The 19267-nt window shown below is 44.2% G+C and overlaps 1 protein-coding gene across 1 annotated transcript; it reads right to left on the bottom strand.

The window, feature by feature from the left end:
• Positions 1-470: 470 nt before the first annotated feature.
• LOC131729690 (condensin complex subunit 2-like) lies at positions 471-18260 on the bottom strand. The gene is made up of 18 exons (XM_059019895.1): positions 18072-18260; positions 16274-16525; positions 15281-15374; positions 14817-14909; positions 13674-13791; positions 12633-12775; positions 10734-10923; positions 10106-10197; positions 9726-9925; positions 8941-9086; positions 8050-8156; positions 7528-7647; positions 6669-6776; positions 5344-5520; positions 4784-4894; positions 3958-4028; positions 3082-3157; positions 471-1676 (listed from the first exon to the last, which is right to left on the bottom strand). Exons 2-18 carry the CDS (start codon positions 16516-16518, stop codon positions 1617-1619), a joined length of 2151 nt encoding a protein of 716 aa, XP_058875878.1. The 5' UTR covers positions 16519-16525; positions 18072-18260; the 3' UTR covers positions 471-1616.
• Positions 18261-19267: the final 1007 nt, after the last annotated feature.

The raw sequence follows: 19267 nt of genomic DNA, 5'->3' as shown, positions 1-19267 counted from the left end.
GCGCTGCGCGAATTATGACTTGGATGGATTTTACATCTATTTTTTAATTGTTTAAAATCTGCATTAAAGTCCATGGAAATGCCCCTCGCTAATGTGTTTTGTAGCTGAACACATTCTCATGAGCTGCATTGGCCGCGGAGTAGCGAGACGGACTGGCGGAGCTGGTGATGACGTCACGGCCAGGACCCTCAGCCAGGGTGCAGGGATGGGGGGTAGTATTTGGATCAGAACAGCTCCGGTATCTTTTGGATCTGCCGCTGCCCCGGTTTGCACAGAACAGAGGAGTCGGAACCAGCACAGCAGTCATTTTATTAGCAGGTTCTTTGATTGGGAAAGCCATTTAAATAATATCATTGCAAATCGATGATCTGAAGTCTGATTAACTGTATGAAGGACACGTGTTATTCAACCCCACAGGTACCTGGTTTAAAATGAAGGTTTAATAAAAATAATATTTAAAAAAACCACCATCACTTGAAAATAATTTTTATTAAGGGAGTAAGATGCTTTTAAGAGGTGAAATACTTTTAGGAAAACTGTACAGCTGAGAATAAAACTTTAAAAGCTTAAAAAAGGGGGGGGGGGGGCATTTCATACAAACCCGACTCAGAACAAAGCAGTCAAGTTAAAACACAGACATTAAAACAAGAATACAGAAAGTGAATTTTCTTAAATAAAAGGAGGACAGTCCCACAATATTGATCGTTTGCAAAGCGTTGATCTGGGTTATTTCTTTTAAGTGTCACCCTTTCACGCATATCTGTAATTCTACTGAGTGGGTGACGATCTCCTAATTAAGGAAGACTGATTCAAAAACATTCCTACAATGCAGAATTGGCTCTACAGAGCAAGTGAGAGAATGCAGGATTCGACCTTACAGAGACCCGATGCAATGCCTTTAACACGAACTAAACTATAATCACAGGCTTGAGAGACCTCAGGAGGTCTCCTTCAGGTCTAAGGGGCAGGATTTCACGCCAAGAGACCTTTGAGGTCTTGCGATTCCTTATTGTTCAGTTAGTTTAATAAAAAGGTCTCCTTCTCTTTGTCACGAAGCGTCTACCGTTTCATCTCTCAACGACCTTTTTGCTACAAAATACAGCAGAAACCGAAAAAGAGGAAAATAAAGATTTCAAACCAGACAAGAAACACGCATCTGATCTTGCTGAATGTGAGAATTGAACGCGGGTTTACCCTAGTGTAAAGAACGCAAGAATACAATAATAATCAATTAATTAAAAAAAAAAAAAAGACGGGAGAGAGGAGAGAGTTTGCGTTTCGAACATTAAAAAGATCTGGTTCTGTTCTGGGCTGTAACTTCACGATCATGGACCGCCTCCCTTTATTCGTTGTTTTAAAAGGGAGAAAGAGAGAGAGAGGAGAGGAGAAATGCTAAATCTAACAGATAGTAAGAGAGAGACTTCACGCGGTTTTATAGTTGGGTTATTTTTCTTAATTATATTTCGGAGAAGACAGCGATTGAAAAAAAACACATTTACGAAGACGTTAAAAGGTGTGTGAAAAAAAAGACATTAAAAAAAGTCATAAAATATTTAACATCCGTAAAAACAATTGAAAAAAAATACAATTCAAAAAACACAGTAATAAGACGTTTTTCAGTGGCCTTGTTTTATGAGAATGTCTGACAAATCTTCCACTTTCTGCAACTCCAGATTCTGAAAGAATAAAAATGAGAGAGTTAGCAGTGGGTTAAAACCAGCCTGTGTCTTACAGCCCCTTGGACTGGATCTCATCAGTATCAGGGTCTAGTGCTATATATTATAAAGACATTTCAGAGGGCTGGATCACATCGATATCAGGGTCTAGTGCTACATATTATAAAGACATTTCAGAGGGCTGGATCGCATCAATATCAGGGTCTAGTGCTGTATATTATAAAGACATTTCAGAGGGCTGGATCGCATCAATATCAGGGTCTAGCGCTGTATATTATAAAGACATTTCAGAGGGCTGGATCGCATCAATATCAGGGTCTAGCGCTATATATTATAAAGACATTTCAGAGGGCTGGATCGCATCACTATCAGGGTCTAGTGCTATATATTATAAAGACATTTCAGAGGGCTGGATCGCATCAATATCAGGGTCTAGTGCTGTATATTATAAAGACATTTCAGAGGGCTGGATGGCATCAATATCAGGGTCTAGTGCTGTATATTATAAAGACATTTCAGAGGGCTGGATGGCATCAATATCAGGGTCTAGTGCTGTATATTATAAAGACATTTCAGAGGGCTGGATGGCATCAATATCAGGGTCTAGTGCTGTATATTATAAAGACATTTCAGAGGGCTGGATCGCATCAATATCAGGGTCTAGTGCTGTATATTATAAAGACATTTCAGAGGGCTGGATCGCATCAATATCAGGGTCTAGTGCTATATATTATAAAGACATTTCAGAGGGCTGAATCGCATCAATATCAGGGTCTAGTGCTGTATATTATAAAGACATTTCAGAGGGCTGGATCGCATCAATATCAGGGTGTAGTTCTGTATATTATAAAGACATTTCAGAGGGCTGGATCGCATCAATATCAGGGTCTAGTGCTGTATATTATAAAGACATTTCAGAGGGCTGGATCGCATCAATATCAGGGTCTAGCGCTGTGTATTATAAAGACATTTCAGAGGGCTGGATCACATTTAACAAAACAATAACCCCCACACCACACAATGTACTGAGGGTCGTTTCAGTAGATTAATCCAGGGGAGTCAAACTCCGTTCCTGGAGGCCCACAGTGTCTCCTGGCGTTCGTTCCATCCCGAGCTCTCAATTACTTGCTAATTGCTCTAATTATTTGATTAATTGGGACACGTTTAACACTTCTCTCCAGGGATCAACATGTTTTCACAGGCAGTGTGTACCTTGAACGAAGTGCATTTTATGAACTCGTAAACTGTAAATGACCTTAAAAAAATATATGAACCGTGTCCGACTGAACAGATAATTAGATCAGTGAAGTTAGTTGGAGAGCTGCAGCTGGAATGATAAGCGGAAGAGCCCGCGTTCCTCCAGGGCTGGGGTTCGACGCCCCTGGGAATCATCTCCAGCACCCACCTTCTCGTTGGCTAGGTGCAGGAGCGCGGCGAAGGCCAGCGCTACAGACAGGTTCTTTGCCATCGTAGAGGGCAGCCTAGAGAGGAGAGAGAAACCAAGGAGACCCAAATCAGACAGCCAGGTTAGGCATGGGGGCGTCAGACTCTGTTTCATTTCCTAAACATTTAAAAACAGGACATCTCCCATCCTGGCCCTGGGTTTGTGTTCTAACTGGACACTAAAATTAATTACATTAAGTAATTTAAAGTACAGTTGGAACAAAAACCAGGAGAGACACCGGCCCTCATGGACCAGGATTGGATACCCCTGCATTAAAAGGAATAGCAAGAAGAGACTCCCATTCCATAGCAGTCTGATCCATTCCTGCTTTAGAGAAATGCATCAATGTTACCGTTTCAAAAAGTAAATAAAATCAAGACTTAAAAGTATTGGATAATAACACCTATATAAAATAGGGATATAAGTAAGACTCCCATTCCATAGCAGTTTGATCCACTCCTGGTTTCACCGAGTTTAATAAGACACACCTGAGCTTGTTACCTAGACACACTGGGGCTGATCAAGCTGGTAGTAAAGCCTGGAATGGGTGACACTGCTATGCAGCTGGAGTCTTATTTCAATCCCTGATATTTAAAAACGTTTAAACTTAAACATATCGCATTCATAAAATGCATCAACAGCTCTGGCCAAAAGCATTGCATCCCCCTATAGAATGAACTCATTTTGCTTCAAATGAAAGCTGCTGAATAATGTGACGTTAACATATTGAATTACACACCGCTTTGGAGTTTTCCAGATACTTAACAAAAAAAAACTGACAAAATGGAAACATGGTGACAAAAAAGTGCATCGACATGCTTTAAAATAAAGTCTTACCTGTGTAGAAGTCCCCTGGTTGATTTACCGAAAGTCTTCTCTCCCGTCACCTCTCTCTCCTCCTCGTCCTCCTGTTTCATACAGAAGACAACAGACTGTCAGGACAGACGCTCGCAAACACAGCGCTGAGATCGCAAGCCAGTTCGATCTCAAACAGCCTCGTCAAACCCCAGCCCTGGAGGAACGCGGGCTCTCCTGCATTTCACTCCAACTTCAGCTCTCAATTAACTTCAGTGATCAGATTTATTTGACATATTTAATATTTTTTTCAAGGTCTTTTACAGTTGATTTAAAAAAAAAATGCACTTGATTCAAGGTGTACTGCCTGCGAAACCGGCTTGGGAGGGTGAAGACGAACACACGCTGTCCTCCGAAGCGTGTGCCGTCAGCCGACCGCTTCTTTACACGCTGCAGACTCACCGTGCAGCCGCCTCAGAGCTACAGCGTCGGAGGACAACGCAGCTCTGGGCAGCTTACAGGCAAGTCCGCAGGCACCCGGCCAGACCACAGGGGGCGCTGGTGCGCGGCGAGCCAAGGACACCCTGGCCGACCTAACCCTCCCTCCCCCCAGGCGACACTCGGCCAATTGTGAGCCGCCCCCCGGGAGCTCCCATCCTCGGTCTGCTGTGGAATAGCCTGGTCTCGAACCGACAACGTCCAGGCTATAGAGCGCATCCTGCACTCCACACGGAGCGCCTTTACTGGATGCGCCCCTCGGGAGCCCCGTTAAAAGCTTTTTGAGGAGCGATTGATAAGCGGGGTGCGAGGGTATGGCACCTGAACCGAATAAAGGGTTTGTAGTTTGAACCCGGATCTCTTGTCTCACCTCCACAGCCTTGTCCTCCCGGTCTGTCAGCAGGCACCACATGCTCCTCTTCAGCCTCCTCATGTCCATCTTTTTCGCTGTCTTTGCGTAATTGAGCTCGATTTTATTCACCTGCACGGGAAAGAAAGAGGCTCATAGACGGAAGCATTCCCCTGTAGAATGAACGGATTGTGCTTCATGAAGTGGAATGAAAGCCGCTGAATAATGTGACGCTAACATATTGAATTACACACCGCTTTGGAGTTTTCCAGATACTTGACGAAAACCAACATGTGACATTTCGAAATCTCACACGAAATACTACTGTACAGCTATTAGGGCTTCCGGGAGACTTCATGCGATATCATTTTGTAGTTTCTTTTGATTACATGATAAAAAGATCTAAAATGATGTTCAGTTTTTTGTTATAATTTGATGTCTCAAATCATAATTTGACACAAAACTTTTGGCCACAGCTGTACAAACATCACAATAAAAACCACGTGTTGTTCAACACACTTCGCTGTGCTTTCACTGTGGGAAACTCTTCTAAGTGAAGTGCCACGCCTCCCTTCCAGTACCTTTTGTGGCTCTGCCACCAGGTTGTCCTCCCCGTACGAGGTGATGTCCTGCCCGCTGGCGCTGCCCGGCAGCCCGTTCTCTCCTGCGCTGGGGTGACCAGTCATCTCAAACATGCCGTCCGGACCCCTGAAGCCACTGTGGTCATCATCATCATCATCATCATCACTGTCTCCCATCTACACACAGAGTCAGAACTGAGCAATGCAATTTTTTTTCTGCCAAGGTATGAAGCATCTTGCTGTAAAAGTAATGACCAACAGCCATGGTGATAAGCCTGCTGTCTCTATTGTAATAGATTACTGCAGGGAGGGTAATAAGGCTCCTGTTGCATAGCAGTGTGATCCAGTCCTGGTTTCACTAGGACTTTAATAATCAGACACACCTGAGCTTGTTACCTAGACACACTGTGATCAAGCTGGTAGGAAAACCTGGAACGGGTGACACTGCTATGCAAGAGGAGTTTTATTATACTGCAACTCGTTTTAGTATCTGTGTCCGAGTTTGTGTGTGCGCAGCATTGCACTGCATATGGAAAAGGAAATTAAATCAGGGATAATAAGACTCCTGCTGCATAGCAGTTCCATCCGTTCCAGGTTTTATTACCAGCTTGATTCGCCGCAGTGCACAGGTAACAAGCTCAGGTGTCAAACTCGCAGCAAAACCAGGAACGGATCAAACTGCTATTAAATGGGACTTATTCCCATCCCTGTATACAGAAACCAAATCAGACTGCACTGCGCACTACCATGTAAACATAAAAGCTGCAACACCGATATTTGTCCAGAACATTTTCGATGACCGTTAACACTTTTTGTAAGAAATGTTTTCCTCTTGGATAATGTTTAACCTCTAAATTATTTATTTTAATTATTTTTTATTGTAATTATTACATTTGTTCGGGTTTTTTTTTTTTTACAAACTTTTACAGCTTTTTACCAAAGGTTTTCTAATTTTACAATTCAAACTACACTTCTCATCTCAATTTCTGTTTTATTAAATGTTGTAATACTGTTTTAATGTAATTGTTTAATTGTTCCTTGTCGAGTGAGTGAGTGAGTAAGAGTGAAGTGAGTGAGGTGAGTGAGAGTGAAGCAAGTGAGAGAGTGAAGAGAGTGAAGCGAGTGAGTGAGAGAAGCAAGTGAGTGAAGCGAGTGAGTGAGTGAGAGTGAATGAATGAATGAATGAATGAATGAATGAATGAATGAAGCTCTTTGGGTTCCTTGTGATGAAAGCCGTTACAGAGAATTATATTGTCAATTATTACCACCCCTGACGCTGATAGTGCAGCTAAATAAAATCACCTAATCCCCCAAAATCAGCTCACCTGCACCCCTGGACAGAAGTTTGACGTGTCGTTGGGGTTGTTATAGTCGTACTCCCCGATCCCGTCCTCATGCTCCCCAGAGAGACGCTTTTTCGACAATTTCGAGAGCTGTTTAAGGAAAAAAAATTAAAAAATAAGTTTCATCTTTTTTATTAAACAGCCAGTGGAAGAACTAGAACTGAAGTAATTTGCTGCCACTGTGAGAAGCTCATTCCGGAAATGTCACATTTTTAAATTCCGCAGTTTTTCATTAAGTATACAGGAAAGCTCCAAAGCGGCGTGCAATTCAATATGTCACCATTATTCAGCAGCTTTCACTCCTCTTCATGAAGCCAGATTAGTTCATTCTATAGGGAGATGCAAAACCTTTGAAGCTGTCTCCACTAAATTGACTACTGAAGGTAATTCACCCTGAATACACAATCACTAAGGATGGATTGATGCAAAACTTTTAGCCATAGATACAGCTATATAAACTGTAGAGTGGCGTTGAGGAGGGCTGGGGCTGGCTACAGCCGCGTTGAGGAGGGCTGGGGCTGGCTACAGCCGCGTTGAGGAGGGCTGGGGCTGGCTACAGCCGCGTTGAGGAGGGCTGGGGCTGGCTACAGCCGCGTTGAGGAGGGCTGGGGCTGGCTACAGCCGCGTTGAGGAGGGCTGGGGCTGGCTACAGCCGCGTTGAGGAGGGCTGGGGCTGGCTACAGCCGCGTTGAGGAGGGCTGGGGCTGGCTACAGCCGCGTTGAGGAGGGCTGGGGCTGGCTACAGCCGCGTTGAGGAGGGCTGGGGCTGGCTACAGCCGCGTTGAGGAGGGCTGGGGCTGGCTACAGCCGCGTTGAGGAGGGCTGGGCGGTCCCCTCTCACCGTGCTGGCTGGCTTCAGGCTCAGTCTCAGGAGCCGGTCTGGCTCGTAGTGGAAGTCTGCTGGCAGAGTCGTCTTCTTGTTCGGCTTGTCCAGGGCAGACTTGGCGAAGGTCGTTGCTGCCTGGAGGGATACAAAAAAATAGAAACTCCTGTCTTTACATGAGAAGATACTGGGACGCCATCATCATCATCATCATCATCATCATCATCATCATCATCATCATCATCATCATCATCATCATCATATAAAAGCCAGACACTTTTACACTGTAAAGCAAAGTTGCAGGGATGGGAATAGACTCCTATTGCACAGCAGTGAGATCCATTCCAGGTTTTACTACCAGCTTGATCAGCCCCAGTGTGTCTTGGTAACAAGCTCAGGGGTGTCTTATTATTAAACTCACAGTGAAACCAGGAACGGATCAAACTGCTGTGCAACGGGAGTCTTAATTCCATCCCTGAATACGGCGAGTATAATCTCCTGCAGACTTGTCCCAAAACAGGAGGAAGTGACGACACTGACCCTGGTGACCCGGAAGTAGACCTCGAAGTTGACGTCTTCGTCGAAGTTCAGCTCGAAGACTTTCTTGGCTTTCCTTTTCTTCTTTTCCTTCTCCGGGACGTCATCCTCTGGATAAAAAAACCCCAGAAAGAAACGTTATTTGTCTGCAACGAAAGAGTTCACGAAAAGATTAGCAGCGCAAAACTACGAGTGCAGCTGTGCAAAGTGTTTGACTGCCCGAGAAATAAAACTGACCTGACCTGACCTGGTGCAAGCAGGAGTGGTCTGGTCATACCGTTTGACACACAGAGATCAGCCAGCAACTAAGCTTTGCATGCAAAGTGGTGTCGAGACTGCAGGTACATTCAAAAAGCATTAAGATCCTCCACGAACACACAACAGAGCCAACTGCTTCGTCAAGAAATGAGAAACCAGTATAGTTGCTTAATTTCTGTTAATATTGTTAGTATTATTTGTTTATTTAGCAGACGCCTTTATCCAAGGCGACTTACAGAGACTAGGGTGTGTGAACTATGCATCAGTTGCAGAGTCACTTACAACTACGTCTCACCCGAAAGACGGAGCACAAGGAGGTTAAGTGACTTGCTCAGGGTTACACAGTGAGTCAGTGGCTGAGGTGGGATTTGAACCGGGGACCTCCTGGTTATAAGCCCTTTTCTTTAACCACTGGACCACACAGCCTCCTTATAATAACTAGCAGCCTTGTTATTGTGTGTAATAAGCTGTAAAAAAAAGTATTTGATTATTGGAATCAATGAAGGAACCTTGTTATTCTGTTTAAATCTTGGGTGCTCCTTCACACTCGGAGGAATGCCTATATAATTTAGTTTTCTTACACATCCCTAACTGTGCTGAACGGCGTTCAGTTCTGGACGGAACGAAAAGTCTTACGCTTGTGTCGCGGTTTGAAGCGCCAGTGGCCGGGGCCTGCCCACATCGACATGGTCCTGGGGCTGAAGTAGGAGTACTCCCCGGGTTTGGAGGACAGCTGCAGGCACATGGTCCCGATATCCCCCTCCCCGATGGGGATAACGTCTCTGGAACCACAAAAAAAACAAACAAACGAGGAACAGCATCAGACACCACGATAGGAACTGACATATCCCCCCAGGTCAGGGATTTAAACAAACACTGTGTTGCACATCAGTAACGTCACTGACGGTACGATAAAATACAGCTCCAGCCAAACGTTTAGCATCACCCTATAAAATGAGCTCATTTTGCTTCTTAAATTTGAATGAAACCTGCTGAATAATGTTCCGTTAACATACTGAATTACACACCGCTTTGTAGATCCTCCCCTCCCCCAATCTACTTAATGAAAAACTGACATTTTGAAATCTAACGTGAAATACTACTGTACTACTATTATGACTTCAGGTAATAAGAACATAAGAACATAGGAAAGTTTCCAAACGAGAGGAGGCCATTCAGCCCATCTTGCTCGTTTGGTTGTTAGTAGCTTATTGATCCCAGAATGTCATCAATGTAGACTTTTTGCAATATCAATTTCTAGTTTGATTACATGATTCTAAATAAAAGATTATGTTCATATAATATCAAATCAATTCAAGCAGGTTTCATTCGACTTCACGAAGCAAAACTCCTTTCACTCTCCAGGGCGATGCTGCAGGTCTGTCCCTGGCTGCGTGGGGGTTTGGCCGCGCGGTTCTCACCGGTGGCGCTCTCTGGCGGTGCAGCCCTCGCGGCGCTCCTCGTCCCGGCTCACGTCTCCCTCCTTCCCCTCCTCGCAGGCGTCGGCGTCGAAGTCCTCGTCCCCCCCGGGCCCGCAGTCCCACGGCTCGCTCTCCGGGTCCGCGTGGACGTCGAACACATGATCGCCACGCTTGTGCTTCTCCAGCATCTCCGACACGTTCTGCACGGCAAACAGAAACAGCGAGCCAGCGTTAACCAAGGGCTGGGAATAAAAGACTCCAATGGGTACATTTCCACCGAGATCGAGAAAAACAAAATACAGCCTAATGCATGATTTATAATTATTATTATTAATTTTATTTTTATTAAAGTGTTGTCTCAGGTGGTAGGAAGGACGCACCTGGTTGTAAGACTCGCTGGTCCACTGAGTGAAGGAGAAATCTTCCAGGGAGGGGCAGATTGAGGCTTTCTCCTGGGCTTGCTGCAGGGAGGCTGGGAGACAAATAAAAAGAGGCAAGGGTTGTAAAGCACAGAGGTCTGGTAAAGCACAGATAGGTATGGTAAAGCATAGGGAAGCATTGTAAAGCACAGAGAGGTCTGGTAAAGCATAGGGAAGCATTGTAAAGCATAGAGAGGTCTGGTAAAGCATAGGCAAGCATTGTAAAGCACAGAGAGGTCTGGTAAAGCATAGGGAAGCATTGTAAAGCACAGAGAGGTCTGGTAAAGCATAGGGAAGCATTGCAAAGCTCAGAGAGGTCTGGTAAAGCATGAGGAAGCATTGTAAAGCACAGAGAGGTCTGGTAAAGCATGGGGAAGCATTGTAAAGCACAGAGAGGTCTGGTAAATCATATTAATGAACAAACCCTGGTAAACTAACCCTCATAAAAGTAGCATTGTAAAGACTAACCAGGCACGTTAAAGCATATTAACAAACATGGCAAACCAGGCTAAACTATGCTAAATGCGCAGAACAACTACAGAGAAAAACAGTGGGGTAAAGCGCAGCGGTAAGCCTGCCCCGGGGGTACCTCGGAGGCGAGCCACAGAGACGCGGGAGACGGGGGGCAGCTCCCTGGACGGGCCGGAGCGCAGGGGCGTGACGTCGGAGTGGAACAGCAGCTCGCTGTAGCAATCGAAACTGCGCAGAACCGGCAGGAACACTCCGGCAGTGCTGGACTCATCGAACGAGGACGCCATCTTCTGAAACATGGGGTCCACCTGCAGGAAGATGCAACAGACAGGGGTGGAAACCAGACTCCCACTGCACAGCACTTTGGTGAAGTGAAACACTATTTTAGCTCTGTTGTAAGGTTTGGCGTGAATATGCTGGAACGTTAGTTGCAGGGACAGCAATCAGACTCTAATTGCATAGCAGTTTCACCCAGCTTGATCAGCCACAGTTGTTATTCATTTCTTAGCAGACGCCCTTATCCAGGGCGACTTACAATTGTTACAAGATATCACATTATTTTTACATACAATTCCCCATTTATACAGTTGGGTTTTTACTGGAGCAATCTAGGTAAAGTACCTTGCTCAAGGGTACAGCAGCAGTGTCCCCCACCTGGGATTGAACCCACGACCCTCCGGTCAAGAGTCCAGAGCCCTAACCACTACTCCACACTGCTGCCCTATAGTGTGTCTAGGTAACAAGCTCTTATTAAACTCCTAGTAAAACCAGGAATGGATCAACGGGAGTCTCACGGCCATCTCAAATCAGTCATCGCGGTATTATCCAGAATTTGTTTAGTCCTGATTATTTACCTTATTGAAAAATGATAAATCGATTATTGTAATAAATCAGTATTAAATCGCCTTTCATCTAAAGCGTTAGTGGGATATACTGGGCTGAATTAAAAAAATGTTAAAACTAATTCAACGACAAACGTTTAGACTAGAAGCCTTTCTCAACGTCTTCAAATCAACGACAAACGTTTCAACGTACGTTCTCAAAGACATTGAAAAGGACTTCTGGTCGAAACGTTTGTCGTGGATTTTTTGTTTCAAATTCAGCCTAGTAGATCACACCAACAGCCAATACGATGATCAATGATTTATCAATACAGTAACTGTCGCTGAATTTGAGTTTGCTTCAGTATTTCTAAACACAATTGCCGCGTTTAATAGTTATGGATGACATACTACAGCTGTAGCCAACAGCACTGCATCACACTGAATTACACACCACTTTGTAGTTCTCCCATACATTTAAACGAAAAACTGACCAGAAAAAAACGTGACATTTCAAAATCCAACAAGAAATACTATTTTACTACTATTATGGCTTCCGGTAGACTTTTTTTTTGCGATATCATTGTGTAGTTTCTTTTATACAATGTGGTTTTTTTTATATATAAATTTAGTCGTTGCCAATTATTTTTTATTATTTTCTCCCCAATTTGAAATGCCCAATTATTTTTAGGCTCAGCTCACCGCTACCACCCCCTGCGCTGTCCTCCGAAGCGTGTGCGTCAGCCGCCCGCTTCTTTACACTCTGCAGACTCACCGTGCAGCCGCCTCAGAGCTACAGCGTCGGAGGACAACGCAGCTCTGGGCAGCTTACAGGCAAGCCTGCAGGCGCCCGGCCAGACTACAGGGGTCGCTGGTGCGCGGTGAGCCGAGGACACCCGGCTTACAATTGGCCGAGCGTCGCCCGGGGGGAGGGAGGGTTAGGTCGGCCAGGGTGTCCTCGGCTCACCGCGCACCAGCGCCCCCTGTGGTCTGGCCAGGCGCCTGCCTGCAAGCTGCCCAGAGCTGCGTTGTCCTCCGACGCTGTAGCTCTGTGGCGGCTGCACGCTGAGTCTGCAGTGTGAAAAAAAGTGGTCGGCTGACGGCACACGCTTCGGAGGACATAAGCTAACATGCGAGGCGGAGCTGGTGATGGAAGGACTCTCCCAGGAGCCGCCCGGCTTCCTTGCTGCTCGTACCTCACACTTCCTCTCGGACTCCGAGCTGTTGATGTTGTTCAGGTTCTGCTCCACTGTCTTCTTATTGGAGGATTTCTTTCGTTTTGGTTTCTTCGCCCCCTCGGACTCCCCGCCTTCCTCCTCCTGGGCCTCTTGCTCCCCCTCTTAAAAAAACAAAAAAACACAAAATAAATCTGTTTAAACTCTTGCATCCCTCAGTAACTTCACAGTAACTTTCCCCGTTCCACAGCAGTCCGATCTGCTCCTGGTTTCACTATGAGTTTAATAATCAGACACACCTGAGCTTGTTACCTAGACACACTGTGGGCTAATCAAGCTGGTAGTAAAACCTGGAATGGGAGACGCTGCTGTGCAATAGGAGTCTTATTCCCATCCCTGTACAAACCTCTGCAACAGCTGGTCAAGTATTGATCGCCATAGCTTTTATTTTGCGAGCCAGATTGACCAATTAAATTGCCCCAGTGCCCTTGCTAATAATGTGTTACTAACGCAAGCATGTTTTAATTTGTATTTGAAGGCTTTTGTGAAGCCAGTTTTCTTTTGGGTTATAAAATATAAGAACACGTGCTCCCGAGAGGAGGTCGTTCGACCCGTCTAGCCTCGTCCGGTTCCGAGCGGCCGAATGATCTCAGAACTTTGTCAAGCCGGGTCTTAAAGGATCCCAGTGATTCTGTCTGATCAGCACGACTCTAACCTTGGTAATCCATTATCGCTATTAATTAGACAGTAATTTAGCAGACGCTTTTATCCAAAGCGACTTACAGAGACTAGGGGGGGTGAACTATGCATCATCAACAACTGCTGCTGCTGCTGCTGCTGCAGAGTCACTTCCAATAGGAGCTTGTTTGTTTTACGTCTCTTCCGAAGGACGGAGCACAAGGAGGTTCAGTGACTTGCTCAGGGTCACACACAGCGAGTCAGTGGCTGGGATTTGCACCTCCTGCTATCAAGCCCTTTTCTTTAACCGCTGGTACGCCACACCTCACATAGTTATCCTGTTGTAATTGTGCTCTGGACAGTGCCAAGCTGTTTGGTGCCCACCTGGCCCTGGTTTGGAGTCCTTTCCCAGTCCTCCCAGCACTCTGTATGTATCTGCGTGGACCGCATCGACCCGCACTGCGTAGATCTTCGCACTGGCGTCCAGGGTACCTGCAGCTACCTGCACACAGGCAACACACACACAGAGACAGAAGCAGGGCTGTAAATCCAGTTAAGAAACACAACAACCACACCAGAGATCCTGCAACTGTTTCTCTTAACATTTAACTACCTGTTTACTCTGCACTTCTAGATCTCCTGATCCGTCCCTCCTGCTCTGCACTGGACTCGCCTGACCTCAGCACCACGTTACTGGATCCTCAGCTGATGCGCTATCCTTGCACTATTGCACTGCTAACATGTCACTGTAGATATAACTTGCTGTGATCCTAACTGGCTGCATCCTAGTTCATTATTATTATTATTATTATTATTATTATTTATTTCTTAGCAGACGCCCTTATCCAGGGCAACTTAGAATTGTTACAAGATATCACATTATTTTTACATACAATTACCCATTTATACAGTTGGGTTTTTACTGGAGCAATCTAGGTAAAGTACCTTGCTCAAGGGTACAGCAGCAGTGTCCCCCACCTGGGATTGAACCCACGACCCTCCGGTCAAGAGTCCAGTCCCCTAACCACTAGTTCATATTGTATTCTAGCAGTATTATTATTATTTGCACTGACTGTAAACTACACTGTTTAAATATGAAGCTTGCATTGTAACCCTGTGCTGCCCTGGAACACCTGCGAGTTATCTTGGGTAAAGACATCTAAGTATTTATTTCTAAGCAGATGCCCTTATCCAGGGCGACTTACAATTGTTACAAGATATCACATTATTTTTACATTCAAATGCCTAATAATAATAATAATAATAATAATAATAATACTTATTCCAAAATGTAAAAAAAAACATAAATATGAATTGATCAGATTCTACACGCATGCAGTATTCTATTGCAGTAGTGCATCGAGTTGCTAGCAACGATTACAAAAAATAATTGAAAGATTCCCACACCTATGTTTTTAACGTTTAACCGTTGAGATAAAAAGCATTAAAAAGCGTTCAGCACTCCTCCTTGCAGTTTAAAAAACACAAAAACATAAAAACCAAGTTCAAAACACTTGCTCCTCCCACCTTGAAGTTGGTGAGCTCCGAGTCCTTCTCTCTCAGGATGTCGGACATGTAATCAATCAGGTGCAGCCCAAACGCATTCCGGGTGGTGATTTTCTAGCAAAAAGCGACACAGAACTTCAGGAACACGCAGGCAAACAGCTGACCTCGATCAAACACAATTGTCTGTGCAATTCGCAAACGAACCGCAACACCAGTGTAACTAATTGTAATGGAACCTCATCACACACACCTGCGTAATTGTAATTATACCATCCAATTACATTTCAATTACACCCCTTTCCAAGTGGAACCGTTCACATGTTTGCATATACTGTATGTAGTTGATTATGTATTTATTTTTAATTATATTCTGTCTCGTCTCAATCCTAAACTTCTAGTTTGATGCGAAACCTTTTTGGCCGTAGCTGTGTGTGTCAAATCAACGCTCCAAGTATATTTGTAAAGCAGCGCTCCACTCCACTCACATTCTCGGTTGACAGTTTGATGCAGGTAGAATAATGTTCAGAAATCTGTGCGTTGGACAGCTTAGGGACAGATGCAGGCGTCCCTGTCACACTCCTAAGAGGAGAAAATACAATAATAATAATAATAATAATAATAAGATTTAATTCCACCTAAACATACAGACACAAGTTGCCTGAACCCAGGAGAGTACAGGGATGGGACATCAGACTCCCATTTCATAGCAGTTTGATCCGTTCCTGGTTTCACTAGGAGTTTAATAATCAGACACACCTGAGCTTGTTAGCTAGACACACTGGGGCTGATCAAGCTGCTAGTAAAGCCTGGACTGGGTGACGCTGCTGTGCAATAGGAGTCTGATTGCCATCCCTGCTATCTGAGGTGTTGTTATTTATAGTACAATATACTCAGTCTCGCTTGACAAAGAGAACGGAAGATGTTTCTATAAATAAAATGACTAAAGACGCATTAATCCAGTAACTGAATTATCTGGTTAATTGAATTACTGAGTAGCACATTTTCTATACAGGGAAAAAAAAACTAAAATACTATTTTAACTCTGTTGTACGGTTTGACTATGCTGCAGACTCCTATTGCACAGCAGTGTCACCCATTCCAGGTTTTACTACCAGCTTGATTAGCCACAGTGTGTCTAGGTAACAAGCTCAGGTGTGTCTGATTAAACTCATAGTGAAACCAGGAATGGATCAAACTGCTGTGCAACGGGAGTCTAATGGTGTGTGTGTTTCTACATGTACAATGCACTGGGTCAATACACACCCATTGACAGATTAATGCTGTGTCTGTCTGATGCCTCTTACAGTATTCCCCTCCCTGACTTGAACAGATGCTGAACACGCTTATGAGCAAAAGCACATGCAATAGTAAAACTCATCCGGTGAAGGATTTTGGGGCAAATCTCTATTTCTGCGTGACTGTCTCTCTCTCTGTCTCTCTGTGTCTCTCTCTCTCTCGCTCTCTCTGTCTCTCCTCACCGCTGTGCCGGGGACTCTGCCAGCGAGGTGTCCAGGCTGCTGAGATGCAGGTCGATGACCCTTGACCTTCGCCGCTGCCTTCGCTCCAGCTCGTCATCGTTGCCGGGGAAGCCGGCGAGCAGCGGGGTGCTGGTCTGCTGGACGTGCCGGCGCTGGGTGGACGGAGAGACGAACCGCGTCTCCGAGACGAGATCGGCCACGACGTGCGAGCGAGGCCCGGACTGGGGCGTCGATGAGACGCTCATTGCAGCGCTGGGGGGGGGGGGGGGTGGGGGGGAGAGAAAATAAAACAAGAAATAGCATGAGAGAGCAGTTCAGGGATGACAATAAAACTGTGTCTCTCTGACTGTCTGACTGTGTGTCTCTGACTGTCTGACTGTGTGTGGGTCTGTCTCTCTCTCTGACTGTGTGTGTCTGTTTGTGTGTCTGTCTCTCTCTCTCTCTCTGACCATGTGTCTGTGTCTCTCTGACTGTCTCCACACATGGTGAACATGATAAGTCTTTCACTTTCTGGATGGCAATAAGACCCCTGTTGCACAGCAGTGTCACCCATTCCAGGTTTTACTAGCAGCTTGATCAGCCCCAGTGTGTCTAGGTAACAAGCTCAGGTGTGTCTGATTATTAAACTCCCAGTGAAACCAGGAATGGATCAAACTGCTGTGCAACGGGAGTCTTATTCCCATCCCTATCAGTTACAGAGTCCCATATATCTGTTAACTTGATCTGGGCAAATTCATGTCCAAGTCTAGTTAGATCAGAGATCAGCAGTCAGTGTGTGTTAATGTTTGAAGTCTTAGTGAGGTATGACGTCAAAATGCTGGATCGCTTATTGAAGTGAACCTTAGTTTTGCATCACCTAGAATTTTAAGATTGAGACAGAATTAAAAACTACATGAACACACACACACACATATATATATATATATATATATATATATATATATATATATATATATATATATATATATATATATATATATATCGCAAAAGTCTACCGGAAGCCATAATAGTAGTACAGTAGTATTTCATGTTAGATTTTGAAATGTCACTTTTTTCCATTTTGTCACTTTATGGGAAAGCTATCAAGCGGTGTGTATGTAATTCAATAGCCTAACATTATTCAGCAGGTTTCATTCGACTTCGTGAAGCAGAATTAGTTAACTGCATAGGGAGATTCAAATCATATGGACTTAGCTGTAGCTTAAAATGATCTTATTATTAAAACAAACCTATCCAAAATGAGCCGTGTGTCGATCCTGTTCAATAAATGCGCTGTCAAAGAGCTTAATACTGGTACCGCGATACTGTAGTACAAGTGCCCTATTTATAAACTACTGAAGAATTGTTTTCACAATTTCATTGTGCAATTAAAGACTCTTAATAATAATAATAATAATAATAATAATAATAATAATAATAATATATTTTAAACATCGCAGGCGGGCGTGTCTGAAATGAATCTGCAGCGCAGTAGAGTTTTATCGATGTTACACACTCTGAAAACACTGTTATCAATTAATATAAATCATTCACAAAGACAGACAAACGCAGGTAACACGAAATACTAAAATAATTATGAAGCGCGGTGCTACCGTACAGGAAGTTACCGTCAGATGGCGTTATTTATTTGTAAAACGGCAAAGTCTAGTCCAATATTACAACCGAAGTTGATTATAATATTGATTATGACCGAGCCACGTCTTAACCATGTTAAAAAATAAATAAAACTCTACGCGCCTGAATCACTTTTTATTTAAAAATGCGTAGCGGAATTTATCAACAAAACGCAAAGACTTACCTTATTGTTTCTGTCTTACTCGACTTCGGGGAATCTCGTATCCGGATATATATCAGTAAAACAATATATCACAACAATTAATAACGAGCGTGTTTAAATATAAACATACTGCTTTATTTAAGATCTCTTTTGTCGGCCACTGGCTTCACTGTTTTTAAATTTTCGCGCCGATACGTCTGCGCACGCGCACGCGCGCGTCAGCTCGACGTCGCGAATCGAACGCCCTGCGCTCGCTCTATTATAAAGCAGGATAGGACAGTCGATCCCGTGATGCAGTTCGGCGCTCCCTTTGCAGGCGCCATTTCTGGAGCCCACTCTGTCCTGAATATGCATTGCGGCGGTGCTGTGTTGCAGCGCCAGGGTATACCGGTAGTTGTTTTCAATAACAGTAATATAAAGAGACTGACTGTTATTCATGCGAATTAATGCTTGATTATGTTAAGAAACATTTTGCCAGGGCAAGCGCGCTGTTAAAGTTCTCTACGGGCTCCAGAAATGCTGCGCTGTTTATTAACTCCGCCCACTTGTGACATCATTTTCCTATCCTTCTTTATATCGTCCTAGGTCCTGAACCCCCTCCGAGCCCCGTGCCTGGACGTATACACGCACATTTTGGGCAAGTGAAGTGAAAACTTAGTATGGGAATCTCCCGAAGGGTCCCATGTTTACTGATGGCAAAGTGAACGCTTTACTTTTCGCAAAGCCTATGGTAAAGTTAGCATAATTCATTGATGATTTTTTTTTTTTTTCAGAAGAACAAAGGGTAAAAATATATCGAGTAAGAATATTATTTTTAAAAAATATTGAGATCAAGAAAAATAGTCAAAAATAGGGAAGGTTTATATAGTAATTTACCTTATAAACATGTCCTATAGTAAAAGCAAAGCAAAGTGTAATACAGCACAGTGACAGCATGGTAAAGCATAGGGAAGCATTGTAAAGCACAGAGAGGTCTGGTAAAGCATAGGGAAGCATTGTAAAGCACAGAGAGGTCTGGTAAAGCATAGGGAAGCATTGTAAAGCACAGAGAGGTGTGGTAAAGCATAGGGAAGCATTGTAAAGCACAGAGAGGTCTGGTAAAGCATAGGGAAGCATTGTAAAGCATAGAGAGGTCTGGTAAAGCACAGGGAAGCATTGTAAAACACAGAGAGGTCTGGTAAAGCATAGGGAAGCATTGTAAAGCACAGAGAGGTCTG

This window comes from Acipenser ruthenus, unplaced genomic scaffold (genome assembly GCF_902713425.1).
Source record: "Acipenser ruthenus unplaced genomic scaffold, fAciRut3.2 maternal haplotype, whole genome shotgun sequence".
NCBI classification, from domain to species: domain Eukaryota; kingdom Metazoa; phylum Chordata; class Actinopteri; order Acipenseriformes; family Acipenseridae; genus Acipenser; species Acipenser ruthenus.
Note: the sequence above shows the minus strand (reverse complement) of the source record. Positions and strands in the feature narration are given on the sequence as shown.